We start from the raw sequence: 18118 nt of genomic DNA on the forward strand, positions 1-18118 counted from the left end.
ACTGTTACTATAAACTACTCTGGTAGAAAAATAAAATACTAAAGTAAGAAAACTCGTAAAAAAATAACTAAAATGTAATAATATTATTTTTTCCCCTTTTTATATATAAATAATTCTGCAACTTAAATGGTGGGTCTATTAACTAGTATTATATTTTATTTTATCATTTTGTAACCATTTTGTAAAATGACTCTATTCAAAAGATAATAAACTTGCTTGCGTTTCATGCCATAATGTAATACATTGTAGAGCGTGTAGCAGCGCCCCCTAGCGGCTCTGGTTAAATCGGCAATGACGTCAGTTGACCGGGAGTGAGTGCGTGCGAAGCCGCACGCATTCGGCACCGTATACACGCCAACTCCCATGTTCCCTTGCTACTCAGCCAACTACATCAACCACAGTTCCACACGGTGCGCGTGCGCAACAGATCCAAAATACTGGCAAAAACTACAAATTACTGACAGGGGGACTACAATTTTTCGAGGACTTGCGCAGTAGGACTTCTGAGTCCTTTAAATGTACAGTACGTGCAAAGATGGCAGCTCAAGTCGACTTGCACCGTGCGAAAGTGTCAGAAGAAAAGGTGAGGTGCAGTCTGGATCGATTCCTCAAGGAGAAGAAGAAAAAGAAGAAACGGGAGCTGTCGCCCTCCGCTGACAAACGGGAGAGGCTGGAGAAGAAAGTGAAGCTCCATCACCACCACCACCACCACCACAACAGCCACCACCAGCACGGCGAGCACCGGAGCCTCCAGCCGCATCAGCTGCAGCCCAGTCCCAAAGCCGTCAACTTCAGCGGGGACGAGCGCGTGCTGCACAGCCGCCACCACCAGCAGCAGCACGGCCACGGCCTCAGCAACGGCGCGCAGAAGAGCCTCCAGCCCGCGGTGCCCTCGCCCTCCCCGCGGAAGCCCGCGGAGCAGCTGCAGAAGAGGCGCGCGGCGCCGTCGGAGCCGCCCGCGCTCTTCACCTTCACGCCCCTCAAAGTGGTCAAGGCCCAGCCGCGCGACTTCCAGGAGAAGCCCAGGGACGCGGAGGTGAAAGCCAAGCCCAAGAAGGAGAACGCGGAGAACGCGAATGTCAAGCACGTGGAGCTCAATAAAAACAAGGGTGAGTGTTGTCGTTTGGTGCTTCTACAGTGATGAAAAAAGTCTGTAGGCTTTAGGGAGCGTCTAAGAATAAATGTAGGGACCAGTTTAGAGGATTTAGGAACAGATTTCAGTCACCTGTAACTTTTACTGTATAGCACCTTTCATTATTGGGTCTTATAATTGTATGTAATTAAAATGTAATTAATCATTTGTGGTCTGGGAAAATTGTAGGTTTGGGAATATCTGTGGAACAAAGTGTGAAGTATCATCAATACTTATTTGTATTGGTCACAGTTTTTGTGACTTCTCCTTCTTTACCTGTAGAACCGAGGCCTCACAATGAGAACGTCAAGTCTCTGACTCTGGAGGAATATCTCCTGAAGAAGAAAAAGAGGAAGAAGAAGCATCGCGAGGACGAGCACGGCGCCAAGAAGGCGCGCTGCACGCGCAACAAAGCGGTGCAGACCGCCGGCGCCGACCTCCGTCCGCCGCTCGGCTCCGACGCGCCGCCGTCCGCCGCGGCGAAGCGCGACGACGGCCTCAAGCAGCAGTCCTACCTCCACGCGCTCAAACTGGGACACGGCCCCTTCCTCTCGCATCAGGACCACTGCATCCGCAGCGCGTGTCTGCAGACGGGCTCGTGGTACGGCCGCTTCATGCACGAGGAGAAGCAGGCCAACGGCGGGGGGTCGGTGCTGCACGCCTACGCCGACGAGTTGGCCTGTCTGGCTCCGGCCGAGATGGACGGCTTTGCCCGGGAGTTCCTGGAGCTGGCCTTTGCGGAGAGCCCGCGGGGCGCGGCCAAGTACGCTTTGACGGTGGTGCACAGGGCGGCGTCCTATCTACCTGACTTCCTGGATTACTTTGCCTTTAACTTCCCCAGCACGCCAGTGAAAGTGGAGATACTGGGCAAGAAAGACATCGAGACCACCACTATCGCCAACTTCCACTCTCAGGTACTGTATGTGCAGCGACAGCTGGTCTCTCCGGCCTTAAAGTGTTGGGTTGTGGTCACGGACCCTCTGGCAGCAGTTGTCATTTTGTGAGACTCTGCTGATTGGGTTGAAAATGGAAATTTGGGTTTAAATGTAGCAATGACCTTCATCTCTGGACGTGATTGTGTGAGACGTATGACACTGAATGACGTAAATAAATTAATGTGCCTCTTCTGTTCAAGGTGAACCGTACCTACTGTTCAGGAACGTACCGGGCTGGACCCATGAGGCAGATCAGCCTGGTGGGTGCCGTGGACGAGGAAGTTGGAGACTATTTCCCAGAGTTCCTTGACATGCTGGAAGAGTCGCCCTTCCTTAAGGTAGAAGGCATTACTCACAGGAATCATTTCATTATATTATTATATATACATGTAATGTATAATGTGTAATATGCCAAAGAAAATTGCAGAATAACTGGGACGAATATTGGATAAAATTGATAAAGTTTACATCTTTGTAATACATATAGAATAGGGTTACTTTTCTATCAGCTTACAGTAAATAAATACTGCTATAATTCATACAAAAAGGTATTGTTTCACCATACAATGTGTTATTTCATTGCTGCCTGCAGTACCCTTATTAAGGTCAAGCTGAGGCACGTATCATTACTCGTACTTCTTGCTTTTGGGGTCAGGTTCCTCTTTAATTCCGACCACAAAACCCCAAAGTCATGTGACGTTGGTCATTTGTTTGCCGAGCAGAGTCTTGCAAACAGTAGTTTGGCGACTCCAGGGCACAAGTAAAAGGATGTTCCACTAAACCCACTTCACCTGAGTGTAGTCCATATCAACATCTCCTCTCACTTCCCTAAAGCGTTAGAAAAATTAAAAATCCCAATTTGCCTTTTAAATCTGATCATGAGCTTCGAGCTGAAACTCACAGCTGTGCCTCTGTGTGTCCCTATAGATGACCCTGCCATGGGGAACCCTGTCGAGCCTGACCATGGACTGTCGCTCTCAGAGTGATGACGGGCCCATAATGTGGGTGCGACCCGGAGAACAAATGGTTCCCACCGCCGACATGCCCAAGTCGCCCTTTAAGCGCCGCAGGTACAAGCACAGCTAAAACGAACCACATCAACATCATGTTGTCAGATTGTACCAGATTAGGTACGTACATGTACAGCAAAACATCTGTTTCCTATTTCTTCCCAGGTCCATGAATGAGATCAAAAATCTGCACTACTTGCCGAGAGCAAGCGAACCCAGAGAAGTTCTGTTTGAGGACCGGACCAAGGCCCACGCCGACCACGTAGGCCAGAGTTTTGACTGGCAGAGCACTGCTGCTGTGGGGGTACTGAAGGCAGTGCAGTTCGGGGAATGGCAAGTGTCTTTTGATTTGCTCGTTTTTACTTTAATTTGATATGTAACTGGATAAAGGAGCGTGGATGATAAATTGCGCTGCTGTGTAATCTCTTACAGGAACAGCCGACCTCGGATAACTAAAGATGTGGTGTGCTTCCATGCTGGCGACTTCAACGAAGTGGTCCAGAGGCTGCAGCTGGATCTCTACGAGCCCCCGGTGTCTCAGGTGAGAAGTGGGATTCTCATGTAACTAAACAGAATGTGTGGCGTTGGACCATTCAAACACTTAGACGCCCTGTGTCTCCGTGCAGTGTGTCCAGTGGGTGGATGACGCCAAGCTCAACCAGCTGAGGCGAGAGGGCATCCGCTACGTGCGCGTCCAGCTCTGCGACGACGACATTTACTTCATCCCGCGCAACGTCATCCACCAGTTCAAGACGGTGTCGGCCGTCTGCAGCCTGGCGTGGCACATCCGGCTCAAACGGTACCAGCCGGAGGAGAAGGTCAAGGAGGAGGAGCAGCCCAATGGGCTCAACCCGGCCTTCTCCTCCTCGCCCGCCCGGCCCGAGGCCGTCTCCTGCGCGAGGCCTCAGAGCGAGAGCATCAACGGAGGCGTGGCCACGACCGAGGAGCCAGAGTTCCAGAGGCCGGCGACACCTCCCCAGGAGCCCCAGCCGGCCCCCCCGCAACCCACCAAATCCACCCATCCGCCCCCAACATACCAGGATCCACATTTTTATCTGGCGCCAGACCGAGCTGGTTGTACATCTGCAAAAGAAGCCACTGTTCCTAAAGCGCTTGGCCACTCTGCAGCCTTTCCCAAATGACCTGCTCTCCCGCTTCCTGTCCGCTGCCGGAGGAAGGATTTTACACTAAGACTGACATTTATGTCAATCAGGAAACTCCTCACCTTAAACTTTTTAATCTTTAATCTTCAAATGTGTTTTTTCATTTTCAAGTATGTTTATTTGAACTGTGTGCTGTGTATTGTTCATGTTTGGTTGCGTCTAAACTGGAACTTTCTACTATCTCATGTAAAGAGAATGTTATTTTTAAAACTGACAAAAAAGTGTCCACGCTTGTTTTGGTGCGGACATTTTTTTTAATGTGTGTTTAGGCTTTAGCTGTGACTTTTGTACAGTTATGTGACGACGGACGTCACAAAAGCAGGTAGACTGATCGTTTGTGTTGAATATCCCGATACTGACGTTACGCTGCTTCATTCCTTCTTTCATTCTTCAGACGATCGCGTTCATTAGACTGGGGACATAGTCTTTTGGTCTTATAAATGTATAGTATTACGTTACACATACTGGAATTCACAGGTTGGCCATAAACAGTGAATACAGGAAAATAGGAAATATATTTGGGACTGAAGATGAGACCCATTCGTTTATATTCAAACAAAGCACTTAAAACATTGGTTCAGCTTTATAAGTTAAATCACTTCTAATTTAAGTAATTTTATACAATGTCCTTTTTTTACTGTCAGAAGTATTTTGATATTTTATTTATTTTCTTAAGATTGAAGTCAACATATGACCATAGGTTTGTAACTGTCTGAGCTCCTCTAAATGACAAAGGAACCAGAGCTGGGGCAGCAATAATGGTCTGAATCCTCAGATTTTGGTGTAAATATTCTAGCGTATCCTAGTGTTCGAGTTGGGGGTGTGTGAATGTTGTCCGTGCACTACTTCTTCATCTGGTTGAAATCCATTCACAGTTCTATCAACCACTGGGTTGATGAAGGCACCGTTGTAGAGATCCCATGGTCGTTTGTGAGTTCAGATGTCACGTCAGAGGAGGATGTCCATTAAACCTAAACAACGACACCAATGAATTCCTTTTAAAAATGTTGCAAAAGGTGAAGATCAGCTAACCTGAACGGCGATTTAAACTTCGCAGATGTTTCCTGAGTTCTGTATAAAGTGAGTGAGCACCACTGACTTTGTTGAGTGCCTTGTATACATTGAGCCTTGCTTTTAACTGTGTTCATTTGTAGACGACTCAGCCGGCTGTCGGTCAAGCGACTTTGATGTATTTAGTTTTCACTACGTTAAAAAGCAAATCACGTGACTGTGTTTTCTTTCCACATCTGCATGTCGCCTGCAACCATGGAAACCACCATGCCCCTCGTGCACATTGGACAAAAGCAGAGTGTCTCTTTCTGTTTGTCAGCGATCACACGACCTGGAAATAATAAATCAATGTGGAAATAAATCAAAAGATGTGACACATCAGCCTTTGGTCGTATGTGTTTTAGGAATTTAGTTTTAAGTTACCGACTTCTGTAGCTTCTCCACTGTTCCTCATTTCATTCATTTACATGACACCATTGTCTCTTCTCTCCCTTATTCGTGCGTCTTCCTCTCCTACACCTTCCTAGAGATATGTTGATAGTCTTTGACCTTTCTTTGGTTGTGTAATAATTCATAAAGTTTATAAAGTAACTGAGATTCAAGAAGACAAGGTTACAGAATAAAACAGCACCTACTGTGGCATGTGAGGGTAACAGCACCCACTGGGTCATGTGTTTGATGGAGGAGACCTGATGTGCAACAGAAGTGTAGTACCACCAAGACCATTATGATTGGGTACAAATATAATAGAATAATGGTGAAAAACACCGTAAAAGATCAAGATGATGATCTAACGTCCGGGAAGCTGAATCCAACCCCGTGAGCAACAGGTTTATGAGGTGATTTTGTGACCAAAAAGTCCCAGTCGATCCTGTCTTCTGTCACTTTTCTGGGGAATAAACGCTTTGTCAAACCTGGACCTTACTGCTCTGGACTTAGTCATTTTTCCTACATGAGGATTACTGCTTTGGACTCCACACTTTGGGAGTTTACTAATTTTATGGAACCTCACCTTATTACTGTGGATTAACTTAGCTTTTCACCTCTGGGAATTTACTAATTTTCTGGAACCGTACTACTGTGGATTTAGTTCAATTTTCCTCCTTTTGGGATTCATCATTTTATCTCTGGAATTTATATATTTTGAATGTTATCATCTTAACAAAGGATAATTTACAACTATTGGATTTATAAAAGCTCAGTCAGATTGGAATACAAAATTTAAAGGTTTTAGTGTTGAACAGGACATTTTCTGTTGGGGGGGCTTCTTCCCACTGTTGCGCAGAGCTAGTTCATTTGGGCTTTCTTCTGTATATGCTATCGTATTTTTATGTTCTCTCGAGGTCTTTAACCATACTTTGTGGATCTCCTTGTTCAGTATGAACAAACAAAACGAATAACATTGGAGTTCAGCATTTTTAATAAATTAATTTTCTGTGTAACAAAGTTTAGCAAAGTAGTTGCATTCTATGCATATTTAATATGCATCACATTCAGCGAAACACATTTATTATTTTAAAAAAGTAACATCCACTGTCGTAGCACGTGACCATGAACAAGATAAACCTAAACGCTATAACATCCTGAATAACCCAGAAGCACTGGAATTCCAAAAGCGCACATGCACACACACACACACACACACACACACACACACACACACACACACACACACACACAAACACACATGCACATAAACATTTCCTCACGCTGGTTTTGCAGCGTTGCCTCGAGCATTGAAACATCACTGCCGGTCATACACCTCTTCAAGCAATACATTCTAGAAATTATGTTTTTGATTAAATATTCAAAACTCAGAGTTTGTTTTGTTCAAGGTGGCATTGGTTGGATTTAGTTTTTATGCTTATGAATAAATACATTGAAGCTAGTGACACAGCGTTTCCTGTTTGCGCTGACTGTGCTGAAGCCTTCAGACCTTTTCAGATCCAGAGGATTCTACTGTATCTTCAAGGGGCCCTCAAACCTCCCAGCAAGTTCATCACGTGCAGAAAAGCTCTGCCTTCAAGGATCAAATCCAGGACTCAGGATAACTTCTGGGGCCTTTTGGCTTTCCAAAGCGATTCCCAAATCCTAGTCATAAGGGAAATGCACCGTGAAAGTATGTTCAAGTAGAAAATATATAGATGTGTCACAAAAAGGGTTGAAGACACAGACCTACCAAATTTAAAGAAAGCAGGTAAAGACACATCAGGTGCTGCTACAGGTTGAGTCGGAGGTGGAGGAGGAGCCGTTTTAACTGATGGAATGATTTTCACCATTAGTCTTAAACAAACTGTACAGAGATCAGTGCTCTCACTGAGTCACAGTTGTAGTAACTTACTTTTTAGTTTGTGTCTAAAGAACTTCAAACTCTGCAGAAAAGAAAAAGAAGACGTTTAAACCGGTTTACTTCTACAGACCTGTATCTGTATCTTTTTTCTTACCTTTGTTCTGCCCATGACCTTATCGTTGCTTGGTTCTGCTTTGCTTGCGGACCCTTCGGAGCTCTGGGATGGTCTCACGTCACACGGCTCCACTGGCGCTGACGAGAACAGAAACAGAGGAAGTGAACTGACTCTGTCACTTTGATGCACCTTTTCTTCTCTTGCGCCGCTGACTATAATCTGTAGGTTTTCATTGTATAACCTGCAGTGACCCCTGTTTAGATTTGTAATACTACGTACGTGGCTGGACGTCACACTCATTTATTTCAAACCAAGTACTGACATGTGTCTCAATGATGGCGTGTGTCAGGGCGGCAGTGCGACACCTTGACTGTCTGAAGCTACTCACCACTTCCTGCTGCAGCCACGAGCACAGGAGGTGGAGTGAGCGGCCGAAAGGCAGCGAGGGGCTCTGCAGGAAACGAAACGCTAATGAACTACAGGGCGAAAGTGTACCGACGTGGAGAAATAACGAAGTAGGCAACAAAAAACACAAAGATTTACCAGGAACCAAAGTAGCCTCATTTATTTAAAGCACAGACTTAAAACCGTTTTCTTACCTTGCGTTGAGGTTTTAGCTCGAACGCTCTGGAGGAAACAACAGAACGCGTGACGATCTGAACACAAATGTAGCATGTGATGCAGGGAGTGATCAGCCTCATTACCTTGCTCCTGCTCTTGACCACGTCCAGGAACCTCTTGGGCTGAGAGGTGCCGTCCCACTCAGACGACCTGCCCACCTGTGGAGAGAGGGTCTGGGCGCTCCTCACGGCGGGCTGGTGATCTGTCGGTAGGAAGCGGAATAAGTGAAGAAGGTTTGTAGGAAGCAGCGGGTGCTGCAGCCGCTGATGTGAGGAAGAGGAGGACGCGCTCTCACTCTGCTCTGTGCTGAGGACGAAGGAGTCCGGGGTCCTGTCAGGCAGTGCAGCTATCACGTTGTTCTCAGCTGCACAACCTGAATAATAGCCAGAACATTTTCACTCCTCTTCTGAGATAGTATGATATGTCTACAGCTAAAAAAATCCATAGATATGTTTGTGGAGTAGTCGTTGCTGTTCTTACTGTGAGGGAGTGGCGCCGGGGTCAGAGGGCTCAGAGGTGGGTACAGAGGCCGAGGGGCCGAAGATGGGCTTTGTGCAAAATCAAAATGTGTACTTGGTGCTGAGGCTGCAAAATCACAAGCAGATACAAGAAGTTCGAGTCAGCACACAGGGTGACGCCATGATGAGATCATCATGAGATGACGTGCGTTACTATACATATCCTACCTGCGAAGCTTGTTTTTACTCTCAGGCTCTACAAGAAAAAGAAGGATGTGGTATTTAGATAAAAAAGGGACGAAATGACTCATGTTTCTATAGACAACGCTACGCTATGTTTGTGTTACTGTGGAGCTATACTAGCTTTTCTTACTTTACTCCTCATCCAGCTCCGGGTCTCGCTGTGAGCGTCTGTGGCGGCTGGTGCTGAGTTTCCCGACCACTCGGAAGACGTTCCTATTCTGTGCAGGCTCAGCCCAGGGGCCAGGTTTGAGTTGGGCTTCACAGGGGCTGAAAGGCCAGCGGGATCAAAGCACGGCATAATCACACATTCACTGTGAGCAGAATATGCTCATATATGACAGACTGTGTAATATAATGATTAATTCTATACAGAGTATGCACTGTACCTTCATCAATAGCCAGCTCATAGGACTCTGGTGTTCTCTCTGGCAGCGGGGGAACAGGTGAAGGGGGACTGCCTAAAACCACGTAAATGAGACTTTAGTTCATTTTGGAAAATTTGGGAAAAATATAATGTGTTTATTTTTGTTCTACGTGAAGGAAAAGCAGCTTCGAGCTTCAGTTTTCACCAACGCCTCACCTCCCAGCTCCCTGAGGGCCTCGGCAGCAGCGTTGGCTGGAATGATGACTAACGCCTGACGGGGCACTGAGTGGGACAACGTCGCGTTACGCGTCAGAATGTGCCACAAAACGCTAACGTCACAGCTTCAGAGCGACGGCACCAACCTGCGTCATCGGCCAGAACGTAGGATTCGGGGGTGCGTTCAGGCAGCGGTGGAGGCGAGTCCTCGTCTGCGCGAGCGGCGACGGCACCTGCCAGAATAATTCCGTCAGTGACGTCATGGGCTGTCTACGGTTCTGATCATAAAATCTACACGAAGATGCCCCTTTACCTGAGCCCTCGGGGGGGAGATCCAGGGTCTGGTCGTTCAAAAACAGCGAGGGGGTCTTGAAAACAGGGGTGGTCGTCCACTGGTCGACGTCCTCGTCGGGGTCTTTTGAGGCCTCTGATGAACGGGAGCTCACGGAGGCGTCAAAGTACGGGTCCTCCACCATCAGACACACCGTTTGGGAGACGCTGGGGGACGGCGGGCGGTTCAGAGGTGGAGTGTCGCCTTCCCGGCTCGCCTCCTCCGCCGCGGGGCCCGGCGGCGGCCCGAGCTCCACGGGTCCGCAGGGAGCGGGGCGCCGGGCGTCGTCGAAGGGCTGCGACGGGCGCCACGTGTGCTCGCGCGCCCGCTCGTCTCGGGCGCCGGCGCGCGTCTCCGAGGCGGGCGGCGACGGCGACGGCGCCGCGCGGCGCTCCAGGAGCGCGCGCTCCTCGGCCAGCAGCTGCTGCAGCTGTGGCAGCAGGTCGGGCTCCTCGTCCGGGTCGGGGAGCAGCCACGGGGGCGGCTGGACGCGCGGAAGAGAGGCGGCAAAGGCACGAATAGAGGTTAAAATTAAGTTAAGCAGAACAAACATTTCAATTGAGTCAAATCTAAGGGCTGTAACTGAACTCGTCACTAACGACTCGTCTTCAGCGTTTTGATGATTTTTCCACTACGATCACACGTTCGTTCCGTATTAATGCAACTGAAACCACATGAAACCCTGCCACCGCCGCTCTCTCTGCTGCTGGTGCCACAGTTGCTGTGTGTTCGTCAGCTCGCTGTTTACCCACCACGTTTATGTAGCCCGGGGCCTCCATCGACTCCAGATATCTCATGAACAGCATCTTAATGGTTTTGTAGACCAGCTCGTATTGTTCCTGGGTGTAAATAATGAAAAAAGAGGTTATGTTCAACACGGCCAACGGGACATTAATCATTAAAACGCCTTTGAAAGATTAAAAGAAAGTGCAAATGGTCTACGCGATGGGTTTGACCTGATAAATGGGCACTCACCTTGGTCTGAACCACAGACGGCCTCTCAGTTCTCATGGTTTGTACCACGTCAAAGATGCAGAAGTCTGGAGGGATCGTCTAAAAGCAGTCACACACGCAGCACGTCACGGCTGGAGCTCTCTCTCTGACATTTTACTACAGGAGTACGAACGCAGGGCGCTAAAGCTGGAATACGTCACCTGCTTCTTGAGGAGGTTCCAGGTGTAATCAATGACACACAGAACTCCTGTTCTTCCACAGCCGGCACTGCAAAAAATCATAGAGAGTGGATTATTATGAAATAACATTGCAACTGTAAAATATATTGATAAATAAAAGCTGTGTAAGACTCAAAACTATAAAGTTTATTGTTGGAGGTTTTGAGAAGCTGCTCATGATGCGTTAGAAGCAGCACGTCTACAGTACATACTGTACATTAGCTACAATATAAATTGTGGCCCACATGTATTAGTTTACATATCCAGTTCCCTTTTGAACGTCACTTTATACCTCATCAGTACAAACATAACATCCTTTAATGACTTTGTTCCGTTCTACAGTAACACCGAGCATTATTGTTTGCTGTCATCATCATTGATTATTACAGAAAACACCTCTGTTGTCTGTGTTATATATAATTATAATGATCATTAGGCTATTTAAAGCCTAATAAATAACGGGTTAAAATAATGGGACTATTTTAAAAACTACTGTATCTGACTGAACTGTCAACAGACGTGTGGCAGCGATCTCCCTCTCGTAATGACTGTGTGATAGCGTCTGTGTGTGCAGAGGAATCCGCCGCTGACTAAACATTCCCTCCGTGACACATCATCCCCCAAATGACGTGGGTACGTCACACTGTACAGTGTTTTCATATCACCTTTAGCTCCTTTATTTATTTCCAGTTTAGTTAAAAGGTGAGTCATACAGTCAAACGCGACAGCACCACATGTTGTATAGCATTTTCAAAGGACAAAGTGTATTATATACGAAACTTTCCAAGTAAGTGACTAGTGGCTCTAGTCAGTCAGTCTTTGTGCATCATCCTGGTTTCCGTTTCAGTTCCTGCCACACAGTCTTGTGTAGTTTCCGAATAAAGGGACAATGAAGCGTATTTTGACATAGTCAACACACACACTGATCAAACCATGTTAATATGACTAAACTACACATGACACCATCACATGTTCCCCTCTTCCACCCCAAAATGTTTCCCCCTCAGCTGTTTTTGTTTGTTTTTGTAAAACTCCTTTAACCTGATGATATATCAGTGAAATGGAAAACGCGTCTTTAAAATCAGCCACTGTGTAAGATCTGGTAACATGTAGGGGAAATGTCTACGATAGAATGTGCCGGGTCCGTTTCTAGCCACCTACACACACTTCCTGTCTGTCAGAAAGCTGAGAGGTGTCTACCTGCTAATGGCACGCTGGCCACAAGCGACAAGCTAACAGCCAGAACCACAGTGTGACTCGTCCTCACTGAGTCCTCACGGTTACTGTCCTTTCACACATCGAGTGACAAGTCTAGCTGCAGTTTACTGCAACACAAATTACAGGAAAGACAAACGATAAATGTTGATTCTGGTGATGGTGTCCTTTTTTAGAAATCACATCTGCACATTTCTTTGCCTGAACTGCTGCCATATTTACTGTATCACCTGATGCCTCATAGCTTTGACATAGACAGAGAAGTCGACTGGTCTGAAGGTGTTAAAAGTACTCGGAAACTGAAACACCTGTCGTTTTAAATGTAGCCAGTGTAAATATGGTCGTACTCTGACGACTGAAGAACTAAAGACGACTTTGATCTGTAGTTCAATTATTTCATTAGTTCTGAAGTCGAGCTGCAGCTAACAAATGAATGAGCTGCTGGTTCAACGTGGTCTCAGTAACATCACTAGTATCTTAAAGTTGAAGTTTTAAACAGTTTGCTTCTGATTGAACTAGTTTTTATGGTGACGTTTTAGCCGGAGCTGGTGGTTCAACACGTGGTTTCTCACTCAATGCAACGGAAAAGCAAAGCCACAGCGCTGCTGACCAGCAGCGAGTGCGTGCTCAGCCTGGAAGGTGTTGTATCATCTGTGGTGGTTTAGCTTCTTACTAAATTAAAGTTTATTAAAATCACCTTCATGTCCAGTGAGTTCTTTCCCTTTACGTGTTTTATTTTTACATATTTATACATATTTGACGTGCAAAAAAGTGCAAAAATACACCTAAGAACCACAATGTCCTCAAGCAAAACTACTGTAGTTCAACTAAAGCCAGATATGTGTATGACATAATCATATAGTGCTGTATGTTCATTTGATTATGCAAATGAAGCAGAACGACAGCTCAAAACCTGTCTAAACAATATGTCCACACATTAGTGTTATTAGGTTGTGTAGTGGAGTCCGACTGACCTGCAGTGGATGCAGATCGGAATGTCATCGTGGGCCTGGTACTGACGCATCTCAATTAACATTTGCAGAATGGGGGAGATGGAGTCCGGTACACCGTGATCTGGCCAGTTCACATAGTGCAGCTGCTTCAAAGTTCGGCTGCACTGTAAAAAAAAAAGTGACGACGCTTTAGGCGAACGCCCTCCACGACAAGGTCGTACGCGTGTGTGACGGCCTGGAAGCTGAACATTTACATGCAGAGGTTATGCATCAGGTCTACTGTATGTAGCAGCTGACAACACGTAAGCGGATGATCTCCTGCTCGTCTCAATGAGAATGTGACTCCCGGTCGGGGCGTAAACAGGTACTTACGTTGCGATAAGTCACCCTTAACGTCCTTGTCAGATAGTCTCCTCTCTCCTCCTCCGAATCCTAAAATACAACAGACCGGCAGCGCATCTTCAATGTAAATGCTCATGCATGATGATGTATTTTCTATTTCAATAATACAATAATCAAATGTTGCACTGTAAAACGTGATATGGGACTAACACGTTTGCATGTGTCATGTCTCAGTCAAAGGAACCCATGAAAATAGGGAAGTGCGGCTGTACAGTAAATACGTACACAGTAAACTGTGAAGGGCTCACAGACGAACGCCAGCTCGTCGCTCTGCGGCCAGTAGCGCTCACACTTTTTCTGGAAACACACAAAAGTCAGAAACACACACACACGAACGCAATTAAATCTCCAGCTGAGAGCGGATTGTGCGTGGTGGCCCGTGAAGGCCGACCCCATAAGTTACCTTTCCCATCTCAAACTCTCGACAGGCCATGACGACGACCTGTCAAACAGACGCCAGAACGCGAGAGTCACACGACGCTGAACGCTTTGACCGCGCGGCCGCATTCGCTGTCCGCGCGCGCGCGCGTTACCTTCACGTTGTACTCCCACAGCATCCTGAGGAAGTCCAGCACCGTGTGGGCCAGGGGACCCTGGGTGGCGATGTAGGCCCTGGAGTGGGTCGCTCCCTGCGGCCCAAACACAGCACAGGCGCGCGCGTGAGAACAGGCGGCTCTGGCGGCGATGGCGTGCGACGCGAACTCACCTTGATGAAGCTGGCGTTGATGTAGTCGCTGTCATATTTAGATGTGGTCAGAGTGAGCTTCACTCTGCTGTGATCAACTGAAAGAGAAAGAGCACAGTGGAAACTGAGATGTACATATGCGATGGTATGCGTTGCATTGCTCTGGTTGCTCCATAGATTTAATTATAGAAAGCGTGACGAATGGCCCGAAGCGTCATGGTTCCTCGTCTTAAGCAATGACGGGATCCTGATTTTCGTCAGACGTTCGCCATGTTATCATTTCCGTCGTCTTACTCGGAAGTGTGAGTCAAGTACACATTTTTAGCAAAGCCTACAGGGAACGATGTCCTTGTATCGGTTCTTCTTGATGTTCTCGGGCTTTTCCGCCGCCCTGGAGGGGTAGGTCCTGTCGGTGCGGTACTTCGTCGACTGGCTTTTCAACCTCTGGAAAAAACACAAGTGCACAGCGTTGAACCGCAGCAGTCGACGTCGCGCTGAGCGTTTCTACCCGAACTATTCTACCCCAATGGCTGAAGCTCCTGATTTGTGGTTTGCTGAGTGAAATACGGGGTCAAATACTGTGGCGAGCACTTCCCCAATGGTCACACGAGCTCAGCTGACCACCAGAATCTGCATGATTCTGCTAGAAGCTGCCATGGAGGAGCTCCAGCCTCCCGGCAGATCCGTGTTTTTACCGGACACTGGTGTTTCTATGCAGAGGCTCACGCCACAGGGGGCTTTTTGTCCCCCTAAAGGAAGTGATGCAACAGACCCCTCGTCTCTGGGCCTGATCGGGGCAGCGTGCGAGGACATGCGTGCTGTCCTCCAACGCTACGATGTCACTTCGCCGTAGCGGCGAGTCACGTATGACATCATCTCATTGCTCCTATTGCGCACATACATAGGTGTGAGCGTAGCTGCACGGGAACGAAGGCGCCGGGGTCAGACGAATGACTCGTCGGCTGCTGCAGTTGGTAGGTGTTAAAGGGACTTCCTTGTTCTGCGACCTTCAATGACAAGTAAAGAGGAAGAAGCTGGCGAGCTCGAAACAGGACATTGCGCCCCTCAACCTTCTGTCTTTTACTTTTGTTTTCTATTAGAGCTGACAAAAGCAACTTGTTAAATCCTTGTATTGTAAAAATCCTTCACCCGATAGAACTTAAACGACTCACATCCAACATACAGTAAGAGGAAACTCGACTGACCATGAATTCTCCCGCGATGCCGTTGGGGGCCTCTTGGTCCACAGCCTCCTGTCGCTCCAGCTGGGCCAGCAGGCTCCTCAGAACCCAGGCCTGATGCTCCATGACTGGCTGTAGCCTGCCTGGAACAGGGGACCATTCACAGGCATGTCCCACAAGGCCCCGGTCCACAGGCCATGGGGAACAGCCGCACAGATCACTTCTCTACCGCGGCTCTCACAACAAGACACTATTGCGTAGAGGCATGCAAACTGTCTTAGAGGAAGCAAGAGTAAGCTAACAGGTTCTGTGGTCAGATTAGACATTTTGCCGCGCCCCCTGGGTGTCTCCCACTGGGTCCTAAAGTCACCCGGGTGTTCGATTGCGCGACAGTGTGGCAGAGGCAACGCAGGCGTGGAAACACCCACAAGCGGAGCGAGACGCGAGTGAATGCATCAGAACGTCTGCTCCTAGAGCCGAGCAGGCGGTTTGGCTCGTCGGGCGACATTCAGGACACGCGGGAGGCGTGAGGGAGGGCTGTGGGGAGGAGGAGGAGGAGGAGGAGGAGGAGGAGGAGGGATGAAGAGAGGCACGGGAATCCTGAAAATCCTGCTGTTCTGAGCCAGTGGGGAGCGACTCACTCAAACCTACGACTCACTTAAACTCTTCACAGAAAAAAGCCTCACTTCATTTAAGACTTTTTAAACATTCTGGTCCATTTATATGATTCTATAATGCATGTTTACATATGTCCAGTATGTTACCTGACCTGACCCAACCTGATGATGATGATGATGATGATGATGATGATGATGATGATGATGATGATGATGATGATGATGATGATCCTGAGCGCATTCAACAGGTGGTGGACACTGCAACAGCAGCACAGTGACCTCTAGTGGCTCTATGGTGAAGTATAACAAAAAGTTATACATGACACAAGCCGCTGCTACAGTAAACTATTAAATCCCCATGACCTTTACTGCATAACTCAAAATAACAATTTGAACCATTTGTCTCTAAGCCACAGCGCACCTACAGGAAGCTTCAGCCACAACTGTCCACTTCTGTAGCTTCCTGTGTGCGAGTGCTAGACTTATATCACTGCTACTGCTGTACCATTACACCCTAATGCAGATGTTTTTACTATTGTGTTTAATGATATCTGTCATTTTTCAACCTATACGCAGTATTTGTCAGGAAGAATGTTGTGTTATGCATAAGACCTTTCTGTATCTGTCTCACACCTAATGTTATTGGTGTTTTAATTTTTAAACATGACGACAGAGCGTTTTTAAGAGTAAATGCAAATTCCCCACTTTCGCAGGTCTGTGGTGGCTTCCTCTGCACTGACACAATGTTAAAACTTCTCTTTCTGACATCATCCAACATTGTTTCCTAATAACATCCTTATGAAGGTGGATGGGGAGTCTAAATGTGCATCACACTTTCCATTCAAATTTCTAGAAAAGCATCATAAAACCTTACAGCAAAAGGATCAAACACAGATCAGCTTATAGTTGGTGGAGAGGAAATGAAACTCTGTCCACAGATGATGTGTGACAACCACTGATAAGCAGATAAAGCCTATGAAACTCTGAGGCTTTTACTTAAATTGCCTTCAAAGCTTCAGTTTAAGAACAGTGATATATAGTGGCCAACTGGAATCATAGCAGCCTCTCAAGATTGACAGTTTCACTTTATGTGGTCAATAAATGTTCAGTGAAGACTACTTGCCCTTTGTTTGGTTCCAAATGCTAATGTTTTTTTTCCAAGGTCCACACAAACAGATGATCCCAGGCCCGTTTTATAAGTTTGTAAAATGTTAAACCACAATGTCTGATTTTCATTGCTTAAAGAAAAACTACCTCGGGTACTATTTAAGAATGGAAAGACACTCAGATTGATCCATAATTTCTATGCAGAGAATTTATCATTTATTCCTCCCATAAGACCATAGGCTCAGAAACTACAACTAGTGCTTCCTGGTTTCCTCTGTACCTGCCCCAGCAATGGTCAGGCTAAGTGGGGGGTGGGGCCAGGCGTGAGGGGCGTGGTTAGGCCGAGAGGGGCGGGGCCAGCATGCTGCAGCGAAACTGCTCCGTCCGCCATTGTATTCCCTCGCACCTATAGCACTAAAACTGTATACTGTTGTAGATTATTTAGAAGACAGTGAGTACTTCAGCACAGTCTGATGTTCGTACCAGTGTCTGGTAAAAACATGGATTTCCTGGGAAGCTGGAGCTCCTGGAGCTCCTGTCATGGCAGCTTCTAGTAGAATCAAGCAGATTCTGGTGGTCAGCTGACCTCGTGTGACCATTGGGGAAGTGCTCGCCACACGATTGGACAGTGTTTCACTCACCTGTAGCAAACCACACATCAGCTTCATCTCTTCGGGTAGAATAGTTTGCCGCGGCGTGACTGAAACGCTCAGGGCAACGTCGACTGCTGCGGTTTAACGCTGTGCACTTGTGTTTTCCAGAGGTTGAAAAGCCAGTCAAAAATCAGGATCCTGTCGTTGCTTAAGACGAGAAACAATGACGCTTTGGTCCATTCGCCTATAATTAAATCTATGGAGCAACTAGAGCAATGCAACGTATATCATTGCATATGTAATG

At 47.1% G+C, this 18118-nt stretch overlaps 2 protein-coding genes across 4 annotated transcripts; one reads left to right on the plus strand and one right to left on the minus strand.

Annotated features, from left to right (window-relative positions):
* Positions 1–461: 461 nt before the first annotated feature.
* LOC114859269 (lysine-specific demethylase 9) lies at positions 462–6937 on the plus strand. 2 transcript variants are annotated; one of them, XM_029157296.3, is made up of 7 exons: positions 462–1109; positions 1385–2046; positions 2268–2405; positions 2995–3137; positions 3243–3410; positions 3510–3618; positions 3704–6937. In XM_029157296.3, the coding sequence occupies exons 1-7, from the start codon at positions 536–538 to the stop codon at positions 4217–4219; spliced, it is 2310 nt and encodes a 769-aa protein (XP_029013129.1). In that variant the 5' UTR covers positions 462–535; the 3' UTR covers positions 4220–6937. The 2 variants fall into 2 exon arrangements, with proteins under 2 accessions (XP_029013129.1, XP_029013130.1); XM_029157297.3 differs by having other exon boundaries at positions 463–1109; positions 1415–2046.
* Positions 6654–15805, minus strand: ptpn22 (protein tyrosine phosphatase non-receptor type 22). 2 transcript variants are annotated; one of them, XM_029157295.3, is made up of 26 exons: positions 15522–15805; positions 14652–14760; positions 14338–14414; positions 14165–14260; positions 14035–14073; positions 13857–13928; positions 13602–13661; positions 13251–13393; positions 11044–11110; positions 10865–10942; positions 10642–10728; positions 9872–10373; positions 9705–9791; positions 9559–9624; positions 9365–9436; positions 9109–9245; positions 8964–8991; positions 8758–8862; positions 8573–8650; positions 8361–8479; positions 8256–8283; positions 8045–8107; positions 7696–7793; positions 7593–7623; positions 7427–7508; positions 6654–7342 (listed from the first exon to the last, which is right to left on the minus strand). In XM_029157295.3, the coding sequence occupies exons 1-26, from the start codon at positions 15621–15623 to the stop codon at positions 7294–7296; spliced, it is 2475 nt and encodes an 824-aa protein (XP_029013128.1). In that variant the 5' UTR covers positions 15624–15805; the 3' UTR covers positions 6654–7293. The 2 variants fall into 2 exon arrangements, with proteins under 2 accessions (XP_029013128.1, XP_029013127.1); XM_029157294.3 differs by having other exon boundaries at positions 7431–7508; positions 15522–15802.
* Positions 15806–18118: the final 2313 nt, after the last annotated feature.

The sequence above is a fragment of the Betta splendens genome, chromosome 7 (assembly GCF_900634795.4).
Source record: "Betta splendens chromosome 7, fBetSpl5.4, whole genome shotgun sequence".
Lineage (NCBI taxonomy): Eukaryota > Metazoa > Chordata > Actinopteri > Anabantiformes > Osphronemidae > Betta > Betta splendens.

Bases quoted from the DNA above. Each gene is read 5' to 3' on its own strand.
- LOC114859269 (XM_029157296.3), top strand. From the start codon at position 536: ATGGCAGCTCAAGTCGACTTGCACCGTGCGAAAGTGTCAGAAGAAAAG. The intron at 2,406-2,994 runs GTAGAAGGCATT...GTGTCCCTATAG, and splicing joins AAGAGTCGCCCTTCCTTAAG to ATGACCCTGCCATGGGGAAC. The intron at 3,619-3,703 runs GTGAGAAGTGGG...GTCTCCGTGCAG, and splicing joins ACGAGCCCCCGGTGTCTCAG to TGTGTCCAGTGGGTGGATGA.
- ptpn22 (XM_029157294.3), bottom strand. From the start codon at position 15,623: ATGGAGCATCAGGCCTGGGTTCTGAGGAGCCTGCTGGCCCAGCTGGAG. The intron at 8,863-8,963 runs GTAGGATATGTA...GTGATTTTGCAG, and splicing joins AGTAAAAACAAGCTTCGCAG to CCTCAGCACCAAGTACACAT. The intron at 7,624-7,695 runs GTAAGAAAAAAG...TCTTTTCTGCAG, and splicing joins AGGTCATGGGCAGAACAAAG to AGTTTGAAGTTCTTTAGACA.